This window comes from Archocentrus centrarchus, chromosome 19 (genome assembly GCF_007364275.1).
Source record: "Archocentrus centrarchus isolate MPI-CPG fArcCen1 chromosome 19, fArcCen1, whole genome shotgun sequence".
NCBI lineage: Eukaryota > Metazoa > Chordata > Actinopteri > Cichliformes > Cichlidae > Archocentrus > Archocentrus centrarchus.
The window spans coordinates 15281030-15301929 of NC_044364.1; the positions used below are offsets into that span (position 1 = coordinate 15281030).

The following is a 20900-nucleotide window of genomic DNA, read 5'->3' on the forward strand; positions in this document are numbered from 1 at the left end:
CCTCACCTTTATTTCTGAAATCTGTGAAAAACTGTTTCAAATTATTTATGTCAGGAGTCCATCAAGCACAGAAAAAACACTGGTGAAAGTTGCCAATAATCTTCTAATAGCCTCAGATGACCGACTCATCTTTAAAATCGTCTTGCTATCTTAATCCTGCCTTTCAAATCCATTTTTCATGCAATTTTATACAGACACTGGAACATATCTGCACTAAAGAAAACACACTTACATGCAGACTTCTTTGTGTATGTAAATAATGACCCTTACACACACAGACATGGATTACACAGGGTTTTATGAGGGCCAAAAACTTTTCAGCTTATAAATGTGTACCTTAAACAATGTTTTTGGAAAACACTGCATAAATTTTAATTGCTATGCAGATCCCACCCAGCTAGAGTATGTTTGAGTCCAGATGAAGCAAATTAGTCACACTCAAGAGGTCTGAATTCAGACATAACTGAAGTATCAGTATTTAGGACAGAAAACAAAAAACTTCCATTGTCAAAACAGAATAAGTCTTGAAGACTGCCTTCTTGAACCTACACTCACCAGACTCTTCATTGGTCACACCTTACCAGTACCAGGTTCGATCCCCTTTTGTCTTCAGAACTGTCTTAATTCACTGTGGCATAGATTCAACAATGTGCTGGAAACATTTCTTAGAGTGTCTGGTCCATGTTGACGTGATCACATCATACAGCCACGATGCAAATCACTTGCATCACTGAAGTTTTCTATTGGGCTGAGATTTAGTGACTGTGGAGGCCATTTGAGGACAATGAGCTTTGTGACACAGCATATTATCCTACTGGGAGTGGCCATCAGGAGATGGGTACATTGTGGTCATAAAGGGGCAGACATGGTCAGCAACAATACTCAGGTAGGTTGCGGTGTTTAAACATTGCTCAGTTGGTATTAAGGAGTCCAAAGGGTGCAAAGAAAATATCCCCACACCATCACCATCACCGCCAGAAGCCTGACCCACTGACAAGGCAGCATGGATCCATGCTTTCATGTTATTTATGCCCAATTCTGACCCTACCAGTCAAATGTCACAGAACAAATCAAGACTCATCAGGCCAGGCAACATTTTTCCAGTCTTCTATTGTCCAGTTTTGGTGAGTCCATGGGAATTTTAGCCTCAGTTCCTGTTCTTAGCTAACATGAGTGGCACCCAGCTGTGTCTCACCTTTCCAATTGGTAGCTGACCTGCACAACTGAAATAGTGGCTGATATATCTGCCAGTAGGCAGATATGCATTTGTTACTTCTGGATGATTGACAATGTCCCAATTGTTTGGGCACCAAAACAGCTCCATATTAACCAAAATGCTGCAATTTAATAACTAATAAAAACTGAGTCTGATGAAGCTTAGAGAAAGGGCTGGATAAGCCGATCCTGAACCATTCTTTTGTTATCCTGGTGTATCCTGAGATGACTTTAATATAATGGTACTATATAAATAAAACTCAAAATAAAAGAACTGAGATGGTAGAAGCCACCTTAATCCAAAAATGGTATATATCATTAATTGAAACATTCAATAATCAAATCTCTTTATTACAACACATGGTACAAACCTTTTAAAAAACACTTAAGAAGCTAAAAAAAAAAAAATTAAAAAAAACCCCACACACCAATGAATAAAACAAACATGCTTGAATCAATCAACTGGGAAGCATGGTTCAATGTATAATGAAATTACAGTAAAACATGCATGCACCCACCACTGATCAGATATCCACACAGTAATTCCCTTTAAGTCCTTCCCATAGCAGACCATCTGATACTGCCAATATTGTTTTGTCAAGTGCTGTGGAGAAAACAGTTCCTGAGGACTATTGTAGGTTTAAATATGTAAAGACAATACATTCATGAACACACCTATAATCTCAAGCAATGTTGACTCAAACCGCAAAAAAACAATCTTAAAAATGTGCAGCAACCAATGTAAACAACAAAGTGATGGTTGTACCACTAAAGTAACCCAGTAAACAGACATTTGAAAAAGTGTGTAGCTTGAGTACAGTGTAATGATGTTTCAGGTAGACATGCCATACAGAAAGATACCATCAACAGAGAGAGCTGTTAGCTAAAGGCACTGATATCCTGTTGGAAATAACTTCATTTTGACCACTGCCAGGCCCAGTAAATGCAATTGCTAGCTGTTAGCGCAGCTGTGTAAGCCTGGGCAACTGATGGAAAGTGACTCAGACACGGTTATGAATGGTGCTGGTGGCTGCGCCTGTGTGCTCTTGAATAGTTATCATCTCCTCTGTGCGGTGGAGCATATTAATAAAGCACCTTACAGTTCCACTGTCTAAACAGACCGTAAATAACTTCCCATTAAACCCACGGAGGCAGTTACATGCTCAGCCCTCGATGTGCCAGAGGCCACCAGTTTTTAACCGCCACAATTAACACATTAAACACTTCAGTCCTGAATCGATGTGACACAATCAGCTTGCATAATGATTAATTAATGGCTAGTGTAAAGTGTGGGCCAGCCCTAGAAATTCAAAACAAGAGAAAGCTAATCATGCTAATTGTCTGAAACCATCTTCATTAACATAATATTGCCACTAAGGAGAATCAGGAAAATTGGCAAATGGGACTCCCCCTCAAATACATGCTCACATAAAGACACCTGCAATTCCTACAACACTGCACAATACAAATGCTACATGGTAAAAGGCACTCAGTTAAAAAAGAAAAAATCTAAAATAAAAATGTTACACACAAATAACCATTTTTTATTCTTCCTCAGTGCCATGTTGTGATGGCGATCCTCTTTGTATTATCTCACACACATGGTCATATGCTGAGTGTGATGCTGTGAATGGTGTTTGCTGGGATTTTAGCATCGGTTTCTTCGCCACTGATCCTGAAGATCACAAATGTATTGGAGGGGATGGTGGTGGTGGCATTCAGGGATTTCCCCAGCCAGCTGTTAGATCCACGCTTATACATTTTAACTGTTACCTGCGAGGTAGAAAAGAGAGATATAAATAGAAATATTAGGAAATGAGAATTTGTTGTTTCTCCTATCTTCATGCGGTTTTCTTAAGATATTTGCTGGGTTCATGACCCCTAATTATATTTCAGGAGACTTTCACATTTGTCCTCAGCTGCTGCTTAGTTGGTGGGGCTGAAGGCTGAAGAACCAGAATGAACTGATTCTGCCTTGTTAAAAGAAAGATTTGGTTTATCAATCCACACGATGACTGCATCAATTTGTATACAGCCAGATCATGAAGTCACTTCCAGGTTAATTTCATTTCCATCAGTTTAATCCAGCTCCAGTGCTGGATTTTTAGCTATTAATGTACTGAATGGGTTTTTGAATGCGGTTTTGCAACTGGTGTCTCTGCAGCTCTCTGTGAAAGTGAAGTACAAGACACTGTTACATATTTATCAAAGAAAACAGTCTGAAAATGTTTTTTTTTTTTTTTTGACCCAATGTACCCTGTTATTAATGTAGATGCATCACACCTGCAAATTACTAAATTAATACATCAACTACTGATTTTCGTAACTGGAAAATCTGCAGTTTTTCCATAAATAACCATTAAATGTTCTATTATAACGTGTCAAACAAAGCTACTTTCAGCTGCTCCTTTGTTGACTTGTTATGCCGGGTCCCACAACCCCAAAGAGGATTTGTATCGCCAGCTGGAATCGAAAAAGCGACCCTTTACTTACCAACCGAATGAGTAACCCAATACACTATGGAGCCAGTTTATAATAAGTCAAATAATATAGAAATTTAAAAGGCATCACTACAGTTTCACATAGGCCATGACAATGTTCTCCAATTTTTGGCCATCAGATAAAAAAGTAAAACTATTAAAATATTTGCCAGTTTTGGTTATCTATATTATGCTTATCCATGTGGCCCATTCTAGATCGAATGTACTGTATATATATATGTTTATTTGGTCAAATGTATTACACAGTAAACCAAACTAGTTTCTGCTTCTATTGGATGCTAATTTGTCAGTTCCCCTTACGAAACATTTAGAAACGTTCTTCTTAAGCTCGTTCAAATATTGAGCTCGAACTCTGTTAGAACAGTGATCCAAACGGTAGCCTGAAACAGAATAAATAATAAATTAACCTTGGTCTCACTGTGAATTTTAATTCCCTCCACATCTTGAATGGAGTCATACCTCTCTTGATTCTATGTGGGTTGTAGGGCATAATACGCTTTAACACTACAAAAACTGCCTGTTATGTTTCGAGCCCGACAATGGAAGCCTTAACTAGATTTAGACATGCAGGTAATTGAACCACATCCATTTCAAAAAGAATGCCTTGCTGCATCTCTTGTTTGGCTGCATTTACCGGGGATAACAGAATATTACAGTGCCTTTTCACAGTTCCATTTTCTTTCACTTTAGCATTAGGCAATTTTTCAATTATTATTTTTTTTTCCATGTACTTTCATCCCCGGCTCTCCATAATGTCTGGGCCTTTTAGTTAATGGTAGCGACAGTCAGAGCCCAGTATATCGGCCCTTGTCCATTTTGCAGGTCATTGTGAAAGCCCAATAGGCCTTTTATTACGCCGACATCAAAAGGCAGATAAGCATTAGAGGTGGGGAAAATACCCTGCACTAGATATGCTCCCTCTTTCCTTTGTCTGCTATTGAAAGTGATCATTTTAATAGTGAAGAGGTTGGTGAGCTTTGGGGCTGATGGAAAGTGCGACACCCCTGACAGCCTACGAATATGAGCAAGTCGATAACACAACATGAGCACACAGCACACCCTCAACACCTGCACACTCTTGCTGCTAACCTAATTATCTACAACAAAGGCCACTGCGATTTCAGACACACATCTTTCCAGCATTTACTTACTTATTAGTGTGCATTAAAACAGGGATAAAGATGAAAAAAAGCTAAACAATTGTGTCTTATATTGCAGCCTTGGCTGAAAGCCACATGGCTTCTATTACAATAGCATCCAACACTTCAGAGTGAGTGAGTGTCTATTAATTTGGGATGCATGAAAAAATAGCTTAATGACAGCTGGTGGCAGAGTGGCATACAAACCAAGACAAAGACATCAGAAAGGAATTATTCTAACAAATCACAGCACAGCATAATAGTTTGTAATCAGCAATTAACTAATTTAATGGAGTCAAAGTTGAATACTTCCATCCTTGTAGTGCACAAGAGGCAGACGCAATACAGAAGCAGGGAAGTTATAAAACATCCTGCAGAACAATCCTCCAAATTACATTAAGAAACATATTTACAGTAACAATCATGCTAATTTGCTGCCCGTGGTTGCTTTGGAGAATACGTAAATCCTGTCTGAGAATGTTTGTGTAGAGATGAATTGTGTAAAATTTAATTTACAGCCATTAAAATTCATTATCATCTATTTCAGTGGCATCATCTGCAAAACAATGGTTACCAAGAAGGTAAGCTACAGAGCAGAACTGCAGGATTTTATTTATGTTTTTTTTTTTTTTTGTTTTGCCCCTATGCAGGAAGGAGGATGATGTGGCATCTCTGGCATAAAGTCAATGAGGGAAGTTCTGTGTGGTCTAGACAAGCTGCCTGCCAGATGTTGCTGAGCACAGACAGTATGCCAGGTACAGGAACTGTCAGTGCATGTTACCCTCTCACCCACTTGAGGCAAGTGTTCAAGAGTAAAGATGATACTGTATCTGACTTACAGTAGAAGAACAAAATGTAAAGTAGCTGCTGATAAAAAAAAAAAAAGTAATTTTAAAGCGCAATTTCCATCTGACACTTAAGATGAAATGTAGCAGCAACACAATCTCCAACAAGCCAAATTTAACAGATTAGTAGTTAATAAAATAATGTATCAGATTTTTCTGTGATTTGTCCACAACTGCATGAGAACATTTCTATTTCAAGCACCAGCAGGCCTAAATGGTGCATGTGTAGCACTCCATGGAAAGAACAAGACCCTTGGGGCTAAGGCTGGGTGTCACACAAAGGACTGAGAGCTCACCTAACTGTGTCTCCCCTGATCTCCCTCTCACTTTCAGTGTCGCAGGAGCCATGTGAATGACATCACTCCTCACATTTCAACAAGACAAACTCCTTCTTCTTATTTACCGTCTGCTACTAGTCATAAATCCTACGTCTGGTTCACTGTTCACCTTTTAACCTCAAATTGCTGATAGCAATCTCCACTGGTTTCCTCATCTCCTATCTGCCTGGATCTTCTATGGCACAGATTCAGAGCCAATATATATATATTTTTAAGACAGTTCAGCCATCCTAAATTACCTCTGCTAATAAAACAAACAGGAATCAATGATATCAATAAATGTATTCATTGGTCATTAAGGTCTGATGAATGCAAGGAACTGTGTAATTGGGTAGGGACGTGTCACCACCTGCATGTATTGCCATTCACAAAGTTCAGATTCTTCCCCTGATAAAGTCAAAGAATCCCAGCGGTGTATCAGTCAGCAGGGGCCGTTACCTGGAGCCATGGTGCAGTGTTTCAGGTGAACTCTGAGTGAGCGTAAAGCCACACCAGCTTCAGACGACGGGCTCTTTGTTCCACATCGTGTCTCACTAGACACAGATGGGGGGGAACACTGAGTAAAACACCTTTGGCGCACCAAACCTCTTTGTCGATGGGCCAAATGTCATGGAATTGGACCAAAAATGGTTTGCAAGGCAATTAGGTAAGCACTGTGTGGTTTTGGCTCATTCGATGAATATATTAATCTGTTGAGTGCGTGACTGTAGTAGCAGTAATTTGATTCAACTCAAGGTATGAGCTTGATGATTTTCCATTAAAACACAAAACACAATTTGAGTCAGTAACAATTAGCCAAAAGTAATTTTTTTTTTTTAATGAAAAAGGTTCAATAAAATAAATTAGCTTTATTACACTACAATATCTCATAAATTTTGTTTTTTCATGATAATTTTTTTAGGTAAATTTTTGATGATACAGAACTGCTGATTTTACTTGGATGCAATCAAAATTGCTGTCAAATGTAAAATTTCTATTAACCAAATCTATGCCCAAAAGGCATAATCTACTTGTTTTCTTGATTTTCACAATACACTCACCACCCATTTAGTTAGGTACACCTGTTAAACTACTTGTTAACACAAATATCTAATGAGCCAGTCACATGGTAGCAATGCAATTAGGAATGTAGACCTGGTCAACATGGCCCGTGGAAGTTCAAACCGAGCATCAGGAAATGGCCAGACTGCTTCGAGCTGATAGGAAGGAAACGGTATGTCAAATAACCACTCATTACAGCCAAGGTACACAGGAGAGCATCTCTGAATGCACAACACATCAAACCTTGAGGCCAATGGGCTACAGCAGCAGAACACCACACCAGGTGCCACTCCTGTCAGCTAAGAACACGAAACTGAGGCTACAATTCACACAGGCTCAGAAGATTGTAAAAATGTTGCCTGTTCTGATTTCTCCTGCAACATTTGAGTGGTAGTGTCAAAATTTGGCATAAATAACATGAAAGCAAAGATCCATCCTGCCTTGCATCTATGAATCATGCTGGAGGTGGCGGTGTAATGCTGTGGGGGAAATTTTTTTTTTGGCACACTTTGGTCCCTTAGTACCAACTGAGAAAATGCCACTGCCTACCTGAGTATTGTTGCTGACCATGCCCCCCTTTATGCCCACAGTGTACCCATCTTCTGATGGCTGATTCCAGTAGGATACAGCACCATGTGAAAAAGCTCAAATCATCTCAAACTAATTTCTTGATCATGAAAATGAGTTCACTGTACTCAAATTGCCTCCACAGTCACCAGAGCTCAATCCACCTTCCTGTTCCACCACCTTTGGGACGTCATGGTACTTTATATATGAAAAGCAATCACTATTATGAAGATGTGCTCCAAATGATGCTCTTCTGTTAACAAGACTGAGAAAAAAAAAACATCTATAAGGCAATACATCTTCATGCTTCCTCTTGCAATACAATTATCATTACACTAGTGCCAATACTTATTAAAACATGTGGGCACTCTAAACGCATTAAACCAGCAATTTAAATAACCAGCGTTAGTAGTGGTGGTGGTGATGGTGCAGTGAAGAAGAAACTCACTGAAATGAAACTGAATATCGACGACATTTAGGCATTTAATTATTTAATTCCTGTCTTGTGCTTATTTTTTTCTTTTCCAGTTACAGGATGACGTATTGTAGGATGGCTGTATTGTGATACCAGTGTTATGGTGTGCAACATATTGTGACAGAATCATGTCATGAGTTTCTCTATGTGATTCCCATTCCCATCCATTAAGATAGGGGTGGTGACATTTCCATCCACGTTAATAACTGTGTTCATCCGAGGCCACAAAAAAAAAAAAAAAAAAGTGCCCGGTTAAGTTTCGAACAGATATGCCTCCCCTTCCAACCTGCCTCAGCTAACAGGAAGCCATTAGACTGGGCAATAACCATTTACATGCAGTCACCCAACTCTGACTGTATTTCCATCCACATAAGTGCATTTTCTGCGAGAGGTTAAAATATGAATCCCCTCCTTTTTCTCCTCAATAGGTCTGGTTGTCTGGCTGACTTGAGAGGGCACAATCTATGACTGATTTAATTTGCTCTTTACGAACATCTCTAACAGCATTACCCCCGGAGCATACACTGACTGCCCCCATCTGACTCCATTAACTCCCAAATCAGGTTTAAAGACCATATTGATGCCGTCTGTTATTAAGGGTGATTATCAAAACAACAGACAATGGGCCAAAGTGTCTGTTAACTAGTTTATCCATAATTTCACATAACTGTAACAGATGGCAGGGCTGTCAATTATATACTGTATCTGCAGTGCACAGTAGTCATGCACTGTCTGGATATGCGGCATATTAGCATTTACATTAAAAGAATGACAGTGTACTCACAAGTGGTCAAAGACTGGGAACAAAAAGAAACTAAATATAAAAAGAGAGAAATGTATCCATTTGAAAAAAAAGGTGGCTTTCAGGTAGAGTCTTGCTATAATAATAATAAAAAAGTAACATTACAAAAAAAAAAAAAAAAATTCTAATTTTTGCCGTTCAATCCACTTCACCACCTTTATTCTCCTCAATTAACGAGAATGGCTTTTGAAGCTGTAATTAAGTGCCTCTGCTCCCCTCGGCCTCTTCATTATTCATGAATCCCTATTGATCATATCTTAGAACCTATGCTGTGGGGATCACTGTAATATCCTGAATCCATAAAACAAATAACTGAGCTTACAGAGATAAAATTAACATGGTGGCCACTGACCAAAGAAAAGTTTCTGTTAAATACTAAAATCGGTATTTAATGCTAAGTTAGATAACGTCACAGAATCATTAAATGGAAAAAGAAATATCAATGGAGCCTACACGGTCTTAATAAATGTTCTATTACAAAGGACTGTGCAACAATTCAATATTGGTTTTTGCCTTTCAGCGCTCATTATAGAATCATAGAGTAAGGGATATAATTAATGATTATTTTCATTTTTTTTTTTGCTGTTTTATCTATAAAACTGCAGAAAAGATGAAAAAAAATACCTTTCAACTGTCTTGCAAAAAAAAAAAAAGAGACAAAATTTCAATCATCTAATCATTTATGCTGTACATTTCAGCGTATTTCTTTTTGGTTTCAAATCAAAAGTAGTTTTATTAGATAAGAAAAATAAATGAGTGAACATTTTACACAGCTGAACAGTTGGACGTTTGAACTGAGTGAAGCATCATGATGAAATACAGTTCGCTGCATTAAATGATATATTAATATTTGCAGAATATTTTTAAGAAATCATGTTAATATAACCATATTGGAAAAACCCTATTGATGTGTGCACCGTCTTTTTCTTTTGCACCCAGTATACAAATTAGCAGTATTCTATACATGCATGCATATAATCTCTATGAGTACAGCAGATATTATTACCCACTGTGCCCTGCAAAACCCCCAGCTCATTCCACATTCACAGAAATTATTTGCTAATGAATAATAATGGCTTGGAGCTTTATCTTAAACATGTATTCAAATTTAGTGAAACTCAAACTCCACCTGTGTTAAGTAGGAATGTGTAAAACATGAACTCTAGCGTTTCATGTTTAACTAAATTAACAAAAGAGCACTTGAAGAGCCCTCTAAAATGACTGGTACTGCATGCTGGGTGATGAATTTGGAGGAAACACATTGAGTCATCTTCAAACTAACAGATGCAGAATCTCTCCATGGGACTCTTCACTGTGGCTTAGTGCTCGAGTGGAAAAAAATAGATTTTTACCAAGTTTAATCACATGCTATTACAAGGCAGCTTTTATCACTGCCTTCCACTGTGTAAGTGCCGGTGTCTTCACTAGTTCATTACAGACACTTGTGATTCTGCAGCACTCTTCTCATGCGTAATTGCATGGTTATTTTTCCTCCGTAGCTTCCTACACACTCTTTGGTGTGAATTATTTCCAATTCCAGTTTCCTTTTGAGAGCGATCCTCCAATTACAGAAATCTGAACATCGTGGTAGAGTCCATGTAATTTTCATTTCTGTTGGAAAATGCCATGCAACTAATATTTCTTTCTGGAAAATTCATCTGAAAACTTTTCTTTAAAACTTTTCTGCAGTGGAGAAATCATCCTACACATTGCGTCCCAGCAGGCTCGGTAGGTATATGATGAACATAAAGTACAATTTAGGTACTAACTTCAGATTCACTGTTCATTCAGTGACACAGCTTTAAAGTATGCTTTGTTTAATTTTGGTCAAAAACATCCTTTTGTAAGTGGAGAAATACTCATGCTCATACAGAACACATAGAATATGGCCTTTGGTGCAAATAATTATCATAAATATTACAAGTAAGAGAAATGGGGAAGACATGCATTTACCTCAAAGGGATTAATGCTGTTTTTTCACTACAAAAAAAGAAACTGAAAAGACACAGTGGCTGCCAATATTATCTATTTAGACAGCAGAATTTGCAGGCTTTGTAAATGGACTGCTCCTGGCCTTTTGTGTGCCTCCATTCATTATCACACAAAGCAGTTGATGTCTCCCCTCTCTGCCTTTTCTGTGCTAAGCACCAAGTGCACCAGCTGTCCATTACAGGCCTGTGACGCGTGCAGCCTGGGAGATGGCCAAATGGAGAGGAATGTCATGCTGGAGTTAAATTAACAAGCTACATTTGTGTGGAATCTGTAGCTTGTCAGAGAGACAAGATGTATCTCCGGCAACCGAGATCTGATTATTTGTACCATTCTGTTAGCTGAGATGTTGTCTGTGAATTTGCAGCTTTTCGCCTTCTGGCTTTGCCTCTATTAATCAGCTGGCAGGGCTGTGTAGTCAAGTTACGGTCAAAGGAACTTAATTGTTACTTCACAGCTATGCAATTAATAGATACTCTGTAGAGGCTGACTGCAAGTCAGAAACTTTTTTTTTTTTTTTTTTAAATCGGGGACTCTTCTTGAATAAACTGCATTATATGAACTGGCCTTATTAGAAGAGGGGACAATATGAAGATGAATATCACAAGTAACCTGCACTTCAAATTATGACATGAATAGATCTTCAGCTCCTTCTCTCTCCTTAACACACACACACACACACACACACACACACACACACACACACACACACACACACACACACACACACACACACCGTAATTACCCCTCAATCCATACAAATTGAATGAAGCCAGAACCGTGGTCTAAGAATATAGACCATAATTAATAAATTACAGCCACTCCACTCAATCATTCTCCACTTTGGTGCATGTAGACATCCCATTCTCTGCAGAGTAATTGCCTGTGCTCACAGAAAACACACCTACTGCCTCCACGGCAGGTTTCTGAATGCATCTGGTGCCACTTCATGCAACCAAACAGCTGCCCGAGAGAAACTGTAGGTCGCGTCAGAGATCTTCGAGCCTGTGTTTACAACTTAAAAAGCAAATAAAAATCAAAAGCATGCATTATTTGTGGGCTCGGAAAATGGGGCCAGCTATCAGGTTTCTTTTCTGCCTCCCCGAGCTTCCCCTGGCAGCTGCCGCACACGAGCTAAGAACAATTTTTTTTTTTCTGAAAGACCAAGTAGGTGACACAGTGAATTAAAAACAGCAAAACTTTCAGATGTTTAAAGTCCAAATTCAGAGCCAGAATCTATTTCCCCTGATGGTTACTGCATCAAAATACCTATAACCTGATCAGCAAAATAAAACAACCATCACAAAAGCATATTAACCATCTATTCTCCAATTTACTTTTTTTTTTTTTTTTTTTTTTAATACGGGGATGCCTCGCTGTACCTCCATTTACAAATATTTCTTTGAAAATAATATATTTTGTTGTCATGGTGTGTGTCCCCTTGGGCTAGAAAAGAGCCCACTGGAGACTGTCTAATGACTGCTGGGTCATGTATCAAATACACAGCAGCTGGAGGCTGGGGGGGGGGGGGGGGGGGGTGTACATACAGTCTGGGGTGTTGTGTGGTGGGGGGGCAAACTAAAGCCTGATCAGGCTTGCACGGCCAGCCCAGGCAGAGTGTTTGGGTGCTGAGGGTGGGTGTGAATCTGTAATGGATGCTGAACAGGCTCACACTCACTGGTCTTTAAAGAGGTAACATTTAGTTAACTGACAAGCAGCAATGAGGAACCACTGCCAAGTAAAAATAATTAAAAGTGTGAGAATGCTTTTAGGCAAAATTGATATGAAACAGCCATTTTTCTGTAAATCTAATATTCTGTAGATCAGTGGAATTCAACTTCTACATAAACCCTACGCTTTTTATTCACCGTTCTTTTGACCGTAAAGATTTACCAATCCCATCTGGAGAGGCGACAGTTAAGTAATGTGAATCAAATCTGTTTATTAGCCCAAAACATAAACTGAATTTCAATCAGCTCGAATGATACTTTTCAGACTGTGAAGCTGTTTTCAATGTAATAAAGTAAGCTAATGAGTACCATGAACTTACGCAGAATAAATCCCCTCAGTAAAGCAAAATTAAGAGTTAAGGCAGATCTTAACATCCAGAGTGTCCATTTAAATTATCTGAGAGGGCATATTAAAGTGTAAGTTGTCAAACTGGTTTAAAAAAGAGCCAAATTCAGCTATTTTCATTTAGTAAATTAAGGATTTATTTGGAAAATTTATCACTACAACTCAAATTGCTTTATGTCTAAATGCTGAACACTGTGCTCACTTAGACTTATGTCTATCAAAATTGCTAAACTGATAATCTGGTCTTAATACAGTAATTTTATCAGGCTCTTAAATAGAAATGACCCTATTTGTATTCAAATAACTAAAATTGGTGTCATGTTTTGGGGATCTTCAGCACAGATCCAACATGTGTTTTTCCAGTTACCAGAACAACATGGGATAATTGAGGCAGTCATAAAGTGCTACTGCCACCTGCTGGTTCTAGTTGGGCATAATGCTTCACATTATCATTTGGAGACACCGACACAGCGTCCAGTCCCAAGTTACAAATGGTATTTATGTTTCTGATGGGCTCATGAGAACCAGAGCAGTGGACTGACCTGAGGAGCGTGTCCCAGCAGGGCCCAAAATGAGTCAGCAGTAAGGGTCTTGACTCTGGAAAACTCGAGGGTGTCCGTCTCCTGGCGGTTGAGCGCAACATACGGGCAGCTCTGGAAATCACCTCTCAGCTGCTCGCCACAGTGCAGCTGCAGCAGATCCCACGTTCCCACCCTCCTCAGGACCTCCCGCACTGACTCCATCTGCCTATACGACAGATGACCTGCAGGACAAAAAACACAAGTTGAACTAGCTTTTAAGAGCCCTTCTACATTTGATCACATTTATCGCTAGACTTCGTTACAGTTGTGGTCAGACGTTTACATACACTCATCATGGGCATGATGTCCTGGTAATTTTGGGCTTGTAATGATTTCTTTGTTCTTTTTCCAGGGTGGAATGATTATATAGCATTCAAAGCCCAAATTTACCATAACATTCATGTGCATAACGAGTGTATGTAAACGTCTGACCACAAGTGTATATTGTTAAGAAAATATCAAGCAAAGTTGATAAAGTCAGCCAATCCTCTGTCCACATGCTGGTCACACACTGCTGTGGGATGGCATCCCCATTCTTCAACCAGCATTTACCACAAGTCGTCCAATGTGGCTGTGTTGGTCACTCTGGCATGAACAGCATGCCCAAGCTGATCCCACAAGAGTTCAATGTAGTTAAGGTCAGGACTTCAGGCAGGCCATTCCATCCTTTCTACTCCCAAATTCTGGAGGTAGTCTCTGATAAAAAACCCCCTCTATGGGGGCGACCATTGTCATCTTGGAGGATGGATTTTGGTCCCAGACTGAAGAGACTGGGGATTGCCACTGACTGCAGAATCTCATCTCGTTATCTCCCTGCACTGAAACTGCCCCCAGTGATGACAAACCTGACTGTCAGCACCTGGGGTACCAGAAGCTCAAAACAAGAGTCAATAGCAGAATAAGTTGTTTAGCATTGGCAGAGAAGATCTGGCAAGTTTTTCATGGACACAATCAACATACTCAACTCTGCTGCTCAACCCACAAATGCATTTTCCTTACAAATGCAGCACCATTTAAGGGGAAATAAACAGGTTTTCCAATGGTATAAGATTTTATTACCAAGAAGCACTATTACAACAAACAAATATTCAACCAAACACAAATTTCCTTACTTTTTGTGCTAAGTTCATTTGACTTTTGCAGTATATTAGAAGACTGAGTGAAGTTTTTCTGCATATTCACCAGAGATCCACGAGGGAGTCAGCGCATCTGATATCCAGGCGACATAGCCCTCTTTGAAAGATCCGAGAAAGTCATCTATTTGGCTGTGGGAGACCAGCTCCCTCTTCTTCCTCAGCTCCTTATCCAGCTCGCATTCTGGAGAAAGGAAGATGACTCTGGGGAAGAAGAGACTTTGGCGAACAGACACTCCGCTCCTCTTCAAATGGCTGCACAAGTTAGCTGTCTTAGTCTAAAGGAGACAGACAGTAAGGGGGTATTTAACAACCACTTTTATTTACTTTCTTTTTTAGAATCTAATTATTTGTATGCAGTTTGAAACCTTTTTAGAAGTTTGGACTTTTTTTGTGAAAGAATGGTTTGTTTCATCCAACACATATATGTCATTTGTATAATGTAGCAAACTGTTCACTAATTATCCCATTTAAAGACCAACTGATTATTATGATCATTCACAGGATGTTTCAACATTCCTGTTACAATGACCTGAAACACACACAATGTAGGGGTCTACTTTTGAATTTCAAAGAGGACCCATTTAGAGAAATGATGTAACCTCAAATTTGTCGTGTTTTGTGTAGATTAATGAAGCTAATAGATCCAATTCAAGCAGAACATGTTTCAACATTGCTGTGTGTGTTTGCAATTGGACCGCTCTGTCTAGCTTCAAGTCCAATTTGAGCATCTATAGAAATGGAAATGAATGACTCCTAACAGACCCAGGCACATAAGGTGACAGCTGTGTTTAGGCACCTGCCTGCTTTCATTCCCAACCCCCCTCCTCAAACCATGAATGCAATTATGGCCTTTCAGATGAAGAGTGGCCACTTGGGAAGTTTAGGAAGCACTTCTCCTGTGTTTGAAATTTCCATATAAATTGTTATAGTGACTCAGAATCTCTTAACCCAGCCACAGTTTGGATGAAAACAGTGTATTGGACAATTGGTTGGACCTTGGACTCAAGTGTGCCAGACAGTTTGACATTTAGGCTTTCATGAGGCCACTGCAACATTTCAGACTAATTTTTTTTTTTTACCATGATAGCTTTGAGTGGATCTTCCATCTGCTCAATGCAGGTATTGGTAAAGTTCTGGTCCTCTTCTTTCACTTGCACATGCCAGTTTTGGTTGTGAGCAGACACTGTGCCTCTCCAGGGTTTAACATCTATGCAGAAGATCCCATGACCTTAGTAAGGAGATTAAGAAAATGTTAATCCTTCCATTACTAGTCTTACACCACTTGTGATGAAAATGAACCCTTTCCTAAAGGTAATTTGCAGCATGCAACAAAACAGACGATTAGAAGAATTGTTCACATCAGTGTAAGTAGCCTCATTTGGTAACCGTGAGGCTGAATCTTATATCACTATATCAATGTTTTTCTGGCATATTATCTCATGTTCTTATATAGCACATACCCACCTGTGAGGATAACAAGATTGATGTCATCCCTGGCTGTCTGAAACTGGTCGGAGACACGCAGATTACAGTAAACATCTTCCTTTCTCATCCCGGTGAGTTTCCTAAAGAGGAAGTAAATATTCCACTTAGGTGCAGTGGAAGCAAAAAAGTGATTAATTATCAGGTTGCCTTTACCGATATTCATTCGCCTTTAAGCTTCACCAACTCCCCAATAAAGTCAATATTATATCGTCTTAAGCTACTCCATGTCCACTATTATGCTGTTGAGTGCTATGACCGGTTGCGCACAGCAGGTATAGGATCGTAGGTTGTAGACCATGAACAAGAACAGGGCAGTGCTAAGGAGATCTGAGAACTGCAGAGTTAAGAGCAGAGGCAAAGGATTGATATCAATGGTGGGCAGGGGAACAGTAATTACAGGCACAGATCCTTGTAAGCGATAACGCAATCCAAGTTAAGAAAAAAAAAAAAAAACCCCCACTGTAATCCATTAAAAATTTGATTTGCCCCATCATGAAATTGTACAATATTTTACACAATAAAAAGTGATGAAGTTGATAATGGCTTTTTTTTTTCCTGTTTTGTTTTTGAAATGCAGTTCCTTTCTCCCTGCATGTAGATGTTTTCCCTGTTATGAATTTTTAGGGTTTATATTACTCCTAATCGATGAGCAGTAACATAAAAATAACCCCTCCAAACAAAAAGCTTTTATGTTATTAAGAAAAATGTGTGAAAATTTGGTAGTTTTGGCACATTCAGGGGAGCCAGGGATACCCTCAGAGTAATTCAAGCCCAATCAAACTACATATTCAAGGTATTACTATCACCAATAATTATGGGGACTTAGAATAGAAGTTACTGTAACGTTAATCTACAATTAAGCAAAATGTGTGAATATGTCCTATTTTTACCCTTTTTGGGAGGGCCTCATATTCAATCAGAACACCAAGCTTAACTTTTCCTCTCTGACCCCCTCAATGAATGTTTCTGCCAAATTTAAGAGAAATCCACTGAACGATTTTCACGTAATGTCTGGATAGTGTGGAGTGCACTGCACATGACCTATACCAGGACTAAAAATTTAGCAGTGTATGTCCATTTGTTAACCCAGGTAAAAGACCTCAATAATTGGGGTGAATCAATCGTGTGAAGCTGCAGATGGCTTTTACTTTGAAAGACTCTACAGGAAGTCTATGAAGTTGTGGCCCATGGTACATCGCTGCTGTCTGGGTTGTGTTTATGGGGCTGTCACTGCATAACTTGTGAGGAATGATAGCTAGTTGGTTTAGGCACAGAAGGAGGGCTGGAGTCATTGAATAGGTAACTTTTTCTACTTGTGCCATTTTAATTTCAAGTGAAGGAATAATTCTGCATTTTGTTTTATTTTATTGTTTTATCAACACAACACTCATATTCCATACATTCTGTACACACAGTTGCCATACAAAATAAGTAAGTACTGAAATTCTTGCGAATGGCTGTAGCTCAAGAGGTAAAGCGGGTTGTCTACCAATCAGGTTGGTGGTATGAACTCATCTCCTGCATGCTGCAGTGGGCAGGTGCTCACCTCGCAACTGGAGGGTTGCTGGTTCGAGTCCCCATCTGAGTGCATGCTGTCATTGTGTCCCTGGGCAAGACACTTAACCCACATTGCCTAAGTGTGAATGTGTTTGGTGGTGATCGGAGGGGCTGTAGACGCGAACTGGCAGCCACGCTTCTGTCAGACTGCCCAAGGGCACCTGTGGCTACCTTAATAGCTTACCACCAACAACTATGATTGAGGTACAAATGAATAGTGCATGGAATTGTAAAGTTTCTTTGAGTACCTTATACAAGTCTAAGGCATTATTATTATTATCCTTAGATTATCCCAAGATACTCCGAACTACTTCCAATGTATCCATCAGCGTGTGAATGTTTGGGTGAATGTGACTCGTGGTAAGAAAGTGTTTTGAATGCTCCAATAGAGTAGAAAAGCACTAGATAAGTATCCATCCATTTGCCATCCTTACTTTTGGGAGGAAGACCTAGTCTGAGAGTAGTTTCTTCTACTGCTCATTGGAGCACAGGTGCTACACCTTAAATATGATGCTTTAAAAAAACAAACAAACAAACAAAAACAACAACAACAACAACAAAAGCAGGACTTTCCTCTAGTAAATCATGCCCCTGTTTAGGGCAATCATTCTTCTGGGGGTGACTTTACATGTCACACTGTTATTGTAAAAATAAATTTACTGCCGCTTTAAGTTTATTTTAATACTTACGTAACGCTTCTTAAAAAGTCAGGTACTGTCGGTGTCTGCTTTGGGCTTTGGTCACGGGCACTTTCTGGAGCTTTGGAGGTGACATGAAGCTGGGTCAGCAGACTTCCAAGCTGCAGCATTCTCGTCTTCATTATAAATAAAGTGAGAATAAAGGAACATATTGCAATTGACGAGGCGGTTACTGCAAGGAAACGCAAATAACTTGTCCATATAAGAGATGTTTGATTTTCCATTACTTATAAACTGGAGAACAGTCGAAATGTTGAACTCTCATTAAACATGGCGTTTTTCGTAAAATCCAGCATATCTGTGTACACATTTGGCCAAATCAAGCGTATTCAGTTTATCTTTTTTTTTTTCCCAACTAAATCAAACTTTTAGCAAAACAAGTTCACCCTTTTCATCAATCCAGCATTTGCATTGTTTGCACTTAACAGCGTTCTCACAGCTACATTGAGTTTAGCAGCTTTGTTGACGATTCACGGACGCTTGAACTTTAATGACCCCAGTGAGGAGAACAAAGAGCGCGAGCAAGGCGGCATGCTGAAACCAAACATACGTACTGTTCAGGTACCGCGCTGTTTAGAGCCTCTGAAGATGGAAACATCAGGGAATTGAGTTCGACATTTTTCCGGCGTTAACGTCGACCTGCGCGTCTTCTCACCCCCCCACGGTAACTCTATCCAGGAAAGCTGTTTCACAATTTGCCGACCCCCTCCTCTCCGGCTGCGCTTCACCGTTCCTGGAAGAAGTAAACAACAGACCACGCGCAAAACCTGCCGCATCAGATTTCCCCCATGGAAGAGTGACGTCACTCAGCCATGACTCGCAGTGTTTGCGTGTTGCATTCAGGGAATCATTCTTGTTGTTTTCCTGCTATATATGGAGGACCAAAACTGACATAACACTACTGTGGAAACACAAAGTCTGTACACGTACACGCCATACACTGATATGTGCGAGTAAATTTAAACACATATAGGTATATTTAGAGGATATATACTGCAATATGAAAAGTAACCTCTCTTGAAAGAAAGATATAGATATAGAAAAAACGAATTAGAAATATGCTAGAAAACAAAAATAGAAAAATAAAAAATAAGAAAATTCATGTACAAAAAAGCCAGAACTGCTAAAAATGAAGAATCAATAAAAATACTATACAAGTGTATACAGCAAAAATACACTGGAACGCACGTTACAGAGATGATTTTATATGAACATAAAGTTCAGTGGGAATGATAATATAAACATCTGTATTTTTTAGCAGGTATTTATCATGTGTCCATATTGTACAGTCTGCTTTTGGGATGAAGGACCTGCAATAGCACTTGGTTCTTAACTTATCAAATAAGTTTTTATACTTATTTGTTTTTTTGTTTTTTTTTTTTGGTTTTTTTTTTGTTTTTTTTTTTGTTTTTTTTCTGTAAGCACGAAGTACCGCAGCAATTTCCTAATGCTGTGAACCTGTTCACCCATATGGCAATAAAACCTTCTGATTCTGATTCTGATTCTGATTCTACACAGTGACTGTAACAGACTACTGCTGAAGGAGCTGCTCAGGGCCTCCACAGTCTCATGCAGGGGGTGTTGTCAATAATGGACATTAGCTTGGCTAACATCTTCCTTTCACCCACCTCCTCTATGGAGTCTAGAGGACTGTCCAGGACAGAGCTGGCCCTCTTCACCAGTCTATTAAAGCGTTTCATGTCCCTCTTTGTGCTGCCACCTCCCCAGCAGACTACTTCATAAAAGACTGCAGAAGCCATCACCACATCATAAAATGTCCGCAGTGATGTCCTGCACACCCCCAAAGACCGCAGCCTGCCGAATAGATGGAGCCAGCTTTGGTCCTTCTTATACAGAGCTTGAGTGTTATCTGACAGTCCAGTTTACTGTGAAGACCCAGGAATTTGTACCTGTCCACCACCTCAATGTCCAAACCATGGAAGTTCACTGGTGCAATGGGTGTTAGTTTTCTCCAGAAGTCAAAAAGAAACCATCTCCTTTGTTTAACTGGTGTTGATGTGCACGTGGTTGAGTTCACACAGGATGACAAAGTCAGTGATGACCTTCCTATACTCCAGATCGTTCCCCTTGGATATACATCCAACGATGGCTGTATCATTAGAGAACTTCTGGGGATGAGAGTTGGTGGTATTGTATCTAAAGTCTGATGTGTAGAGGCTAAAGAGGAAGGGAGAGCGCATGGTACCCTGAGAGGCCCCTGTGCTACATACCACCACCTCAGACACACATTCCTGAAGCCTCACATACTGTGCCGCTTGGTGAGGTATTCGATTGTATGTGCATTAAGGTGATGGTTGACACATGCTCTTTCCAGCTTCTCCCTCAGCAGTGCTGGTTGAATTGTATTGAAAGCAGTGGAGAAGCAGTGGAGAAAAAAAAAAAGCAGTGGAGAAAAAAAAAACCCTCAGAGTGCTCCCAGTACTCTCCAGGTGGG

General features: G+C 39.6%; 1 protein-coding gene across 2 annotated transcripts; it reads right to left on the reverse strand.

Moving 5' to 3' along the window:
* Positions 1-1548: 1548 nt before the first annotated feature.
* LOC115798564 (uncharacterized) lies at positions 1549-19225 on the reverse strand. Of its 2 annotated transcripts, XM_030755448.1 has the most exons (7): positions 19000-19225; positions 18437-18561; positions 16170-16270; positions 15785-15933; positions 14752-14980; positions 13531-13751; positions 1549-2988 (listed from the first exon to the last, which is right to left on the reverse strand). In XM_030755448.1, the coding sequence occupies exons 2-7, from the start codon at positions 18553-18555 to the stop codon at positions 2821-2823; spliced, it is 987 nt and encodes a 328-aa protein (XP_030611308.1). In that variant the 5' UTR covers positions 18556-18561; positions 19000-19225; the 3' UTR covers positions 1549-2820. The 2 variants fall into 2 exon arrangements, with proteins under 2 accessions (XP_030611308.1, XP_030611309.1); XM_030755449.1 differs by lacking the exon at positions 19000-19225 and having other exon boundaries at positions 16170-16293; positions 18437-18566.
* Between the last annotated feature and the right edge of the window lie 1675 nt (positions 19226-20900).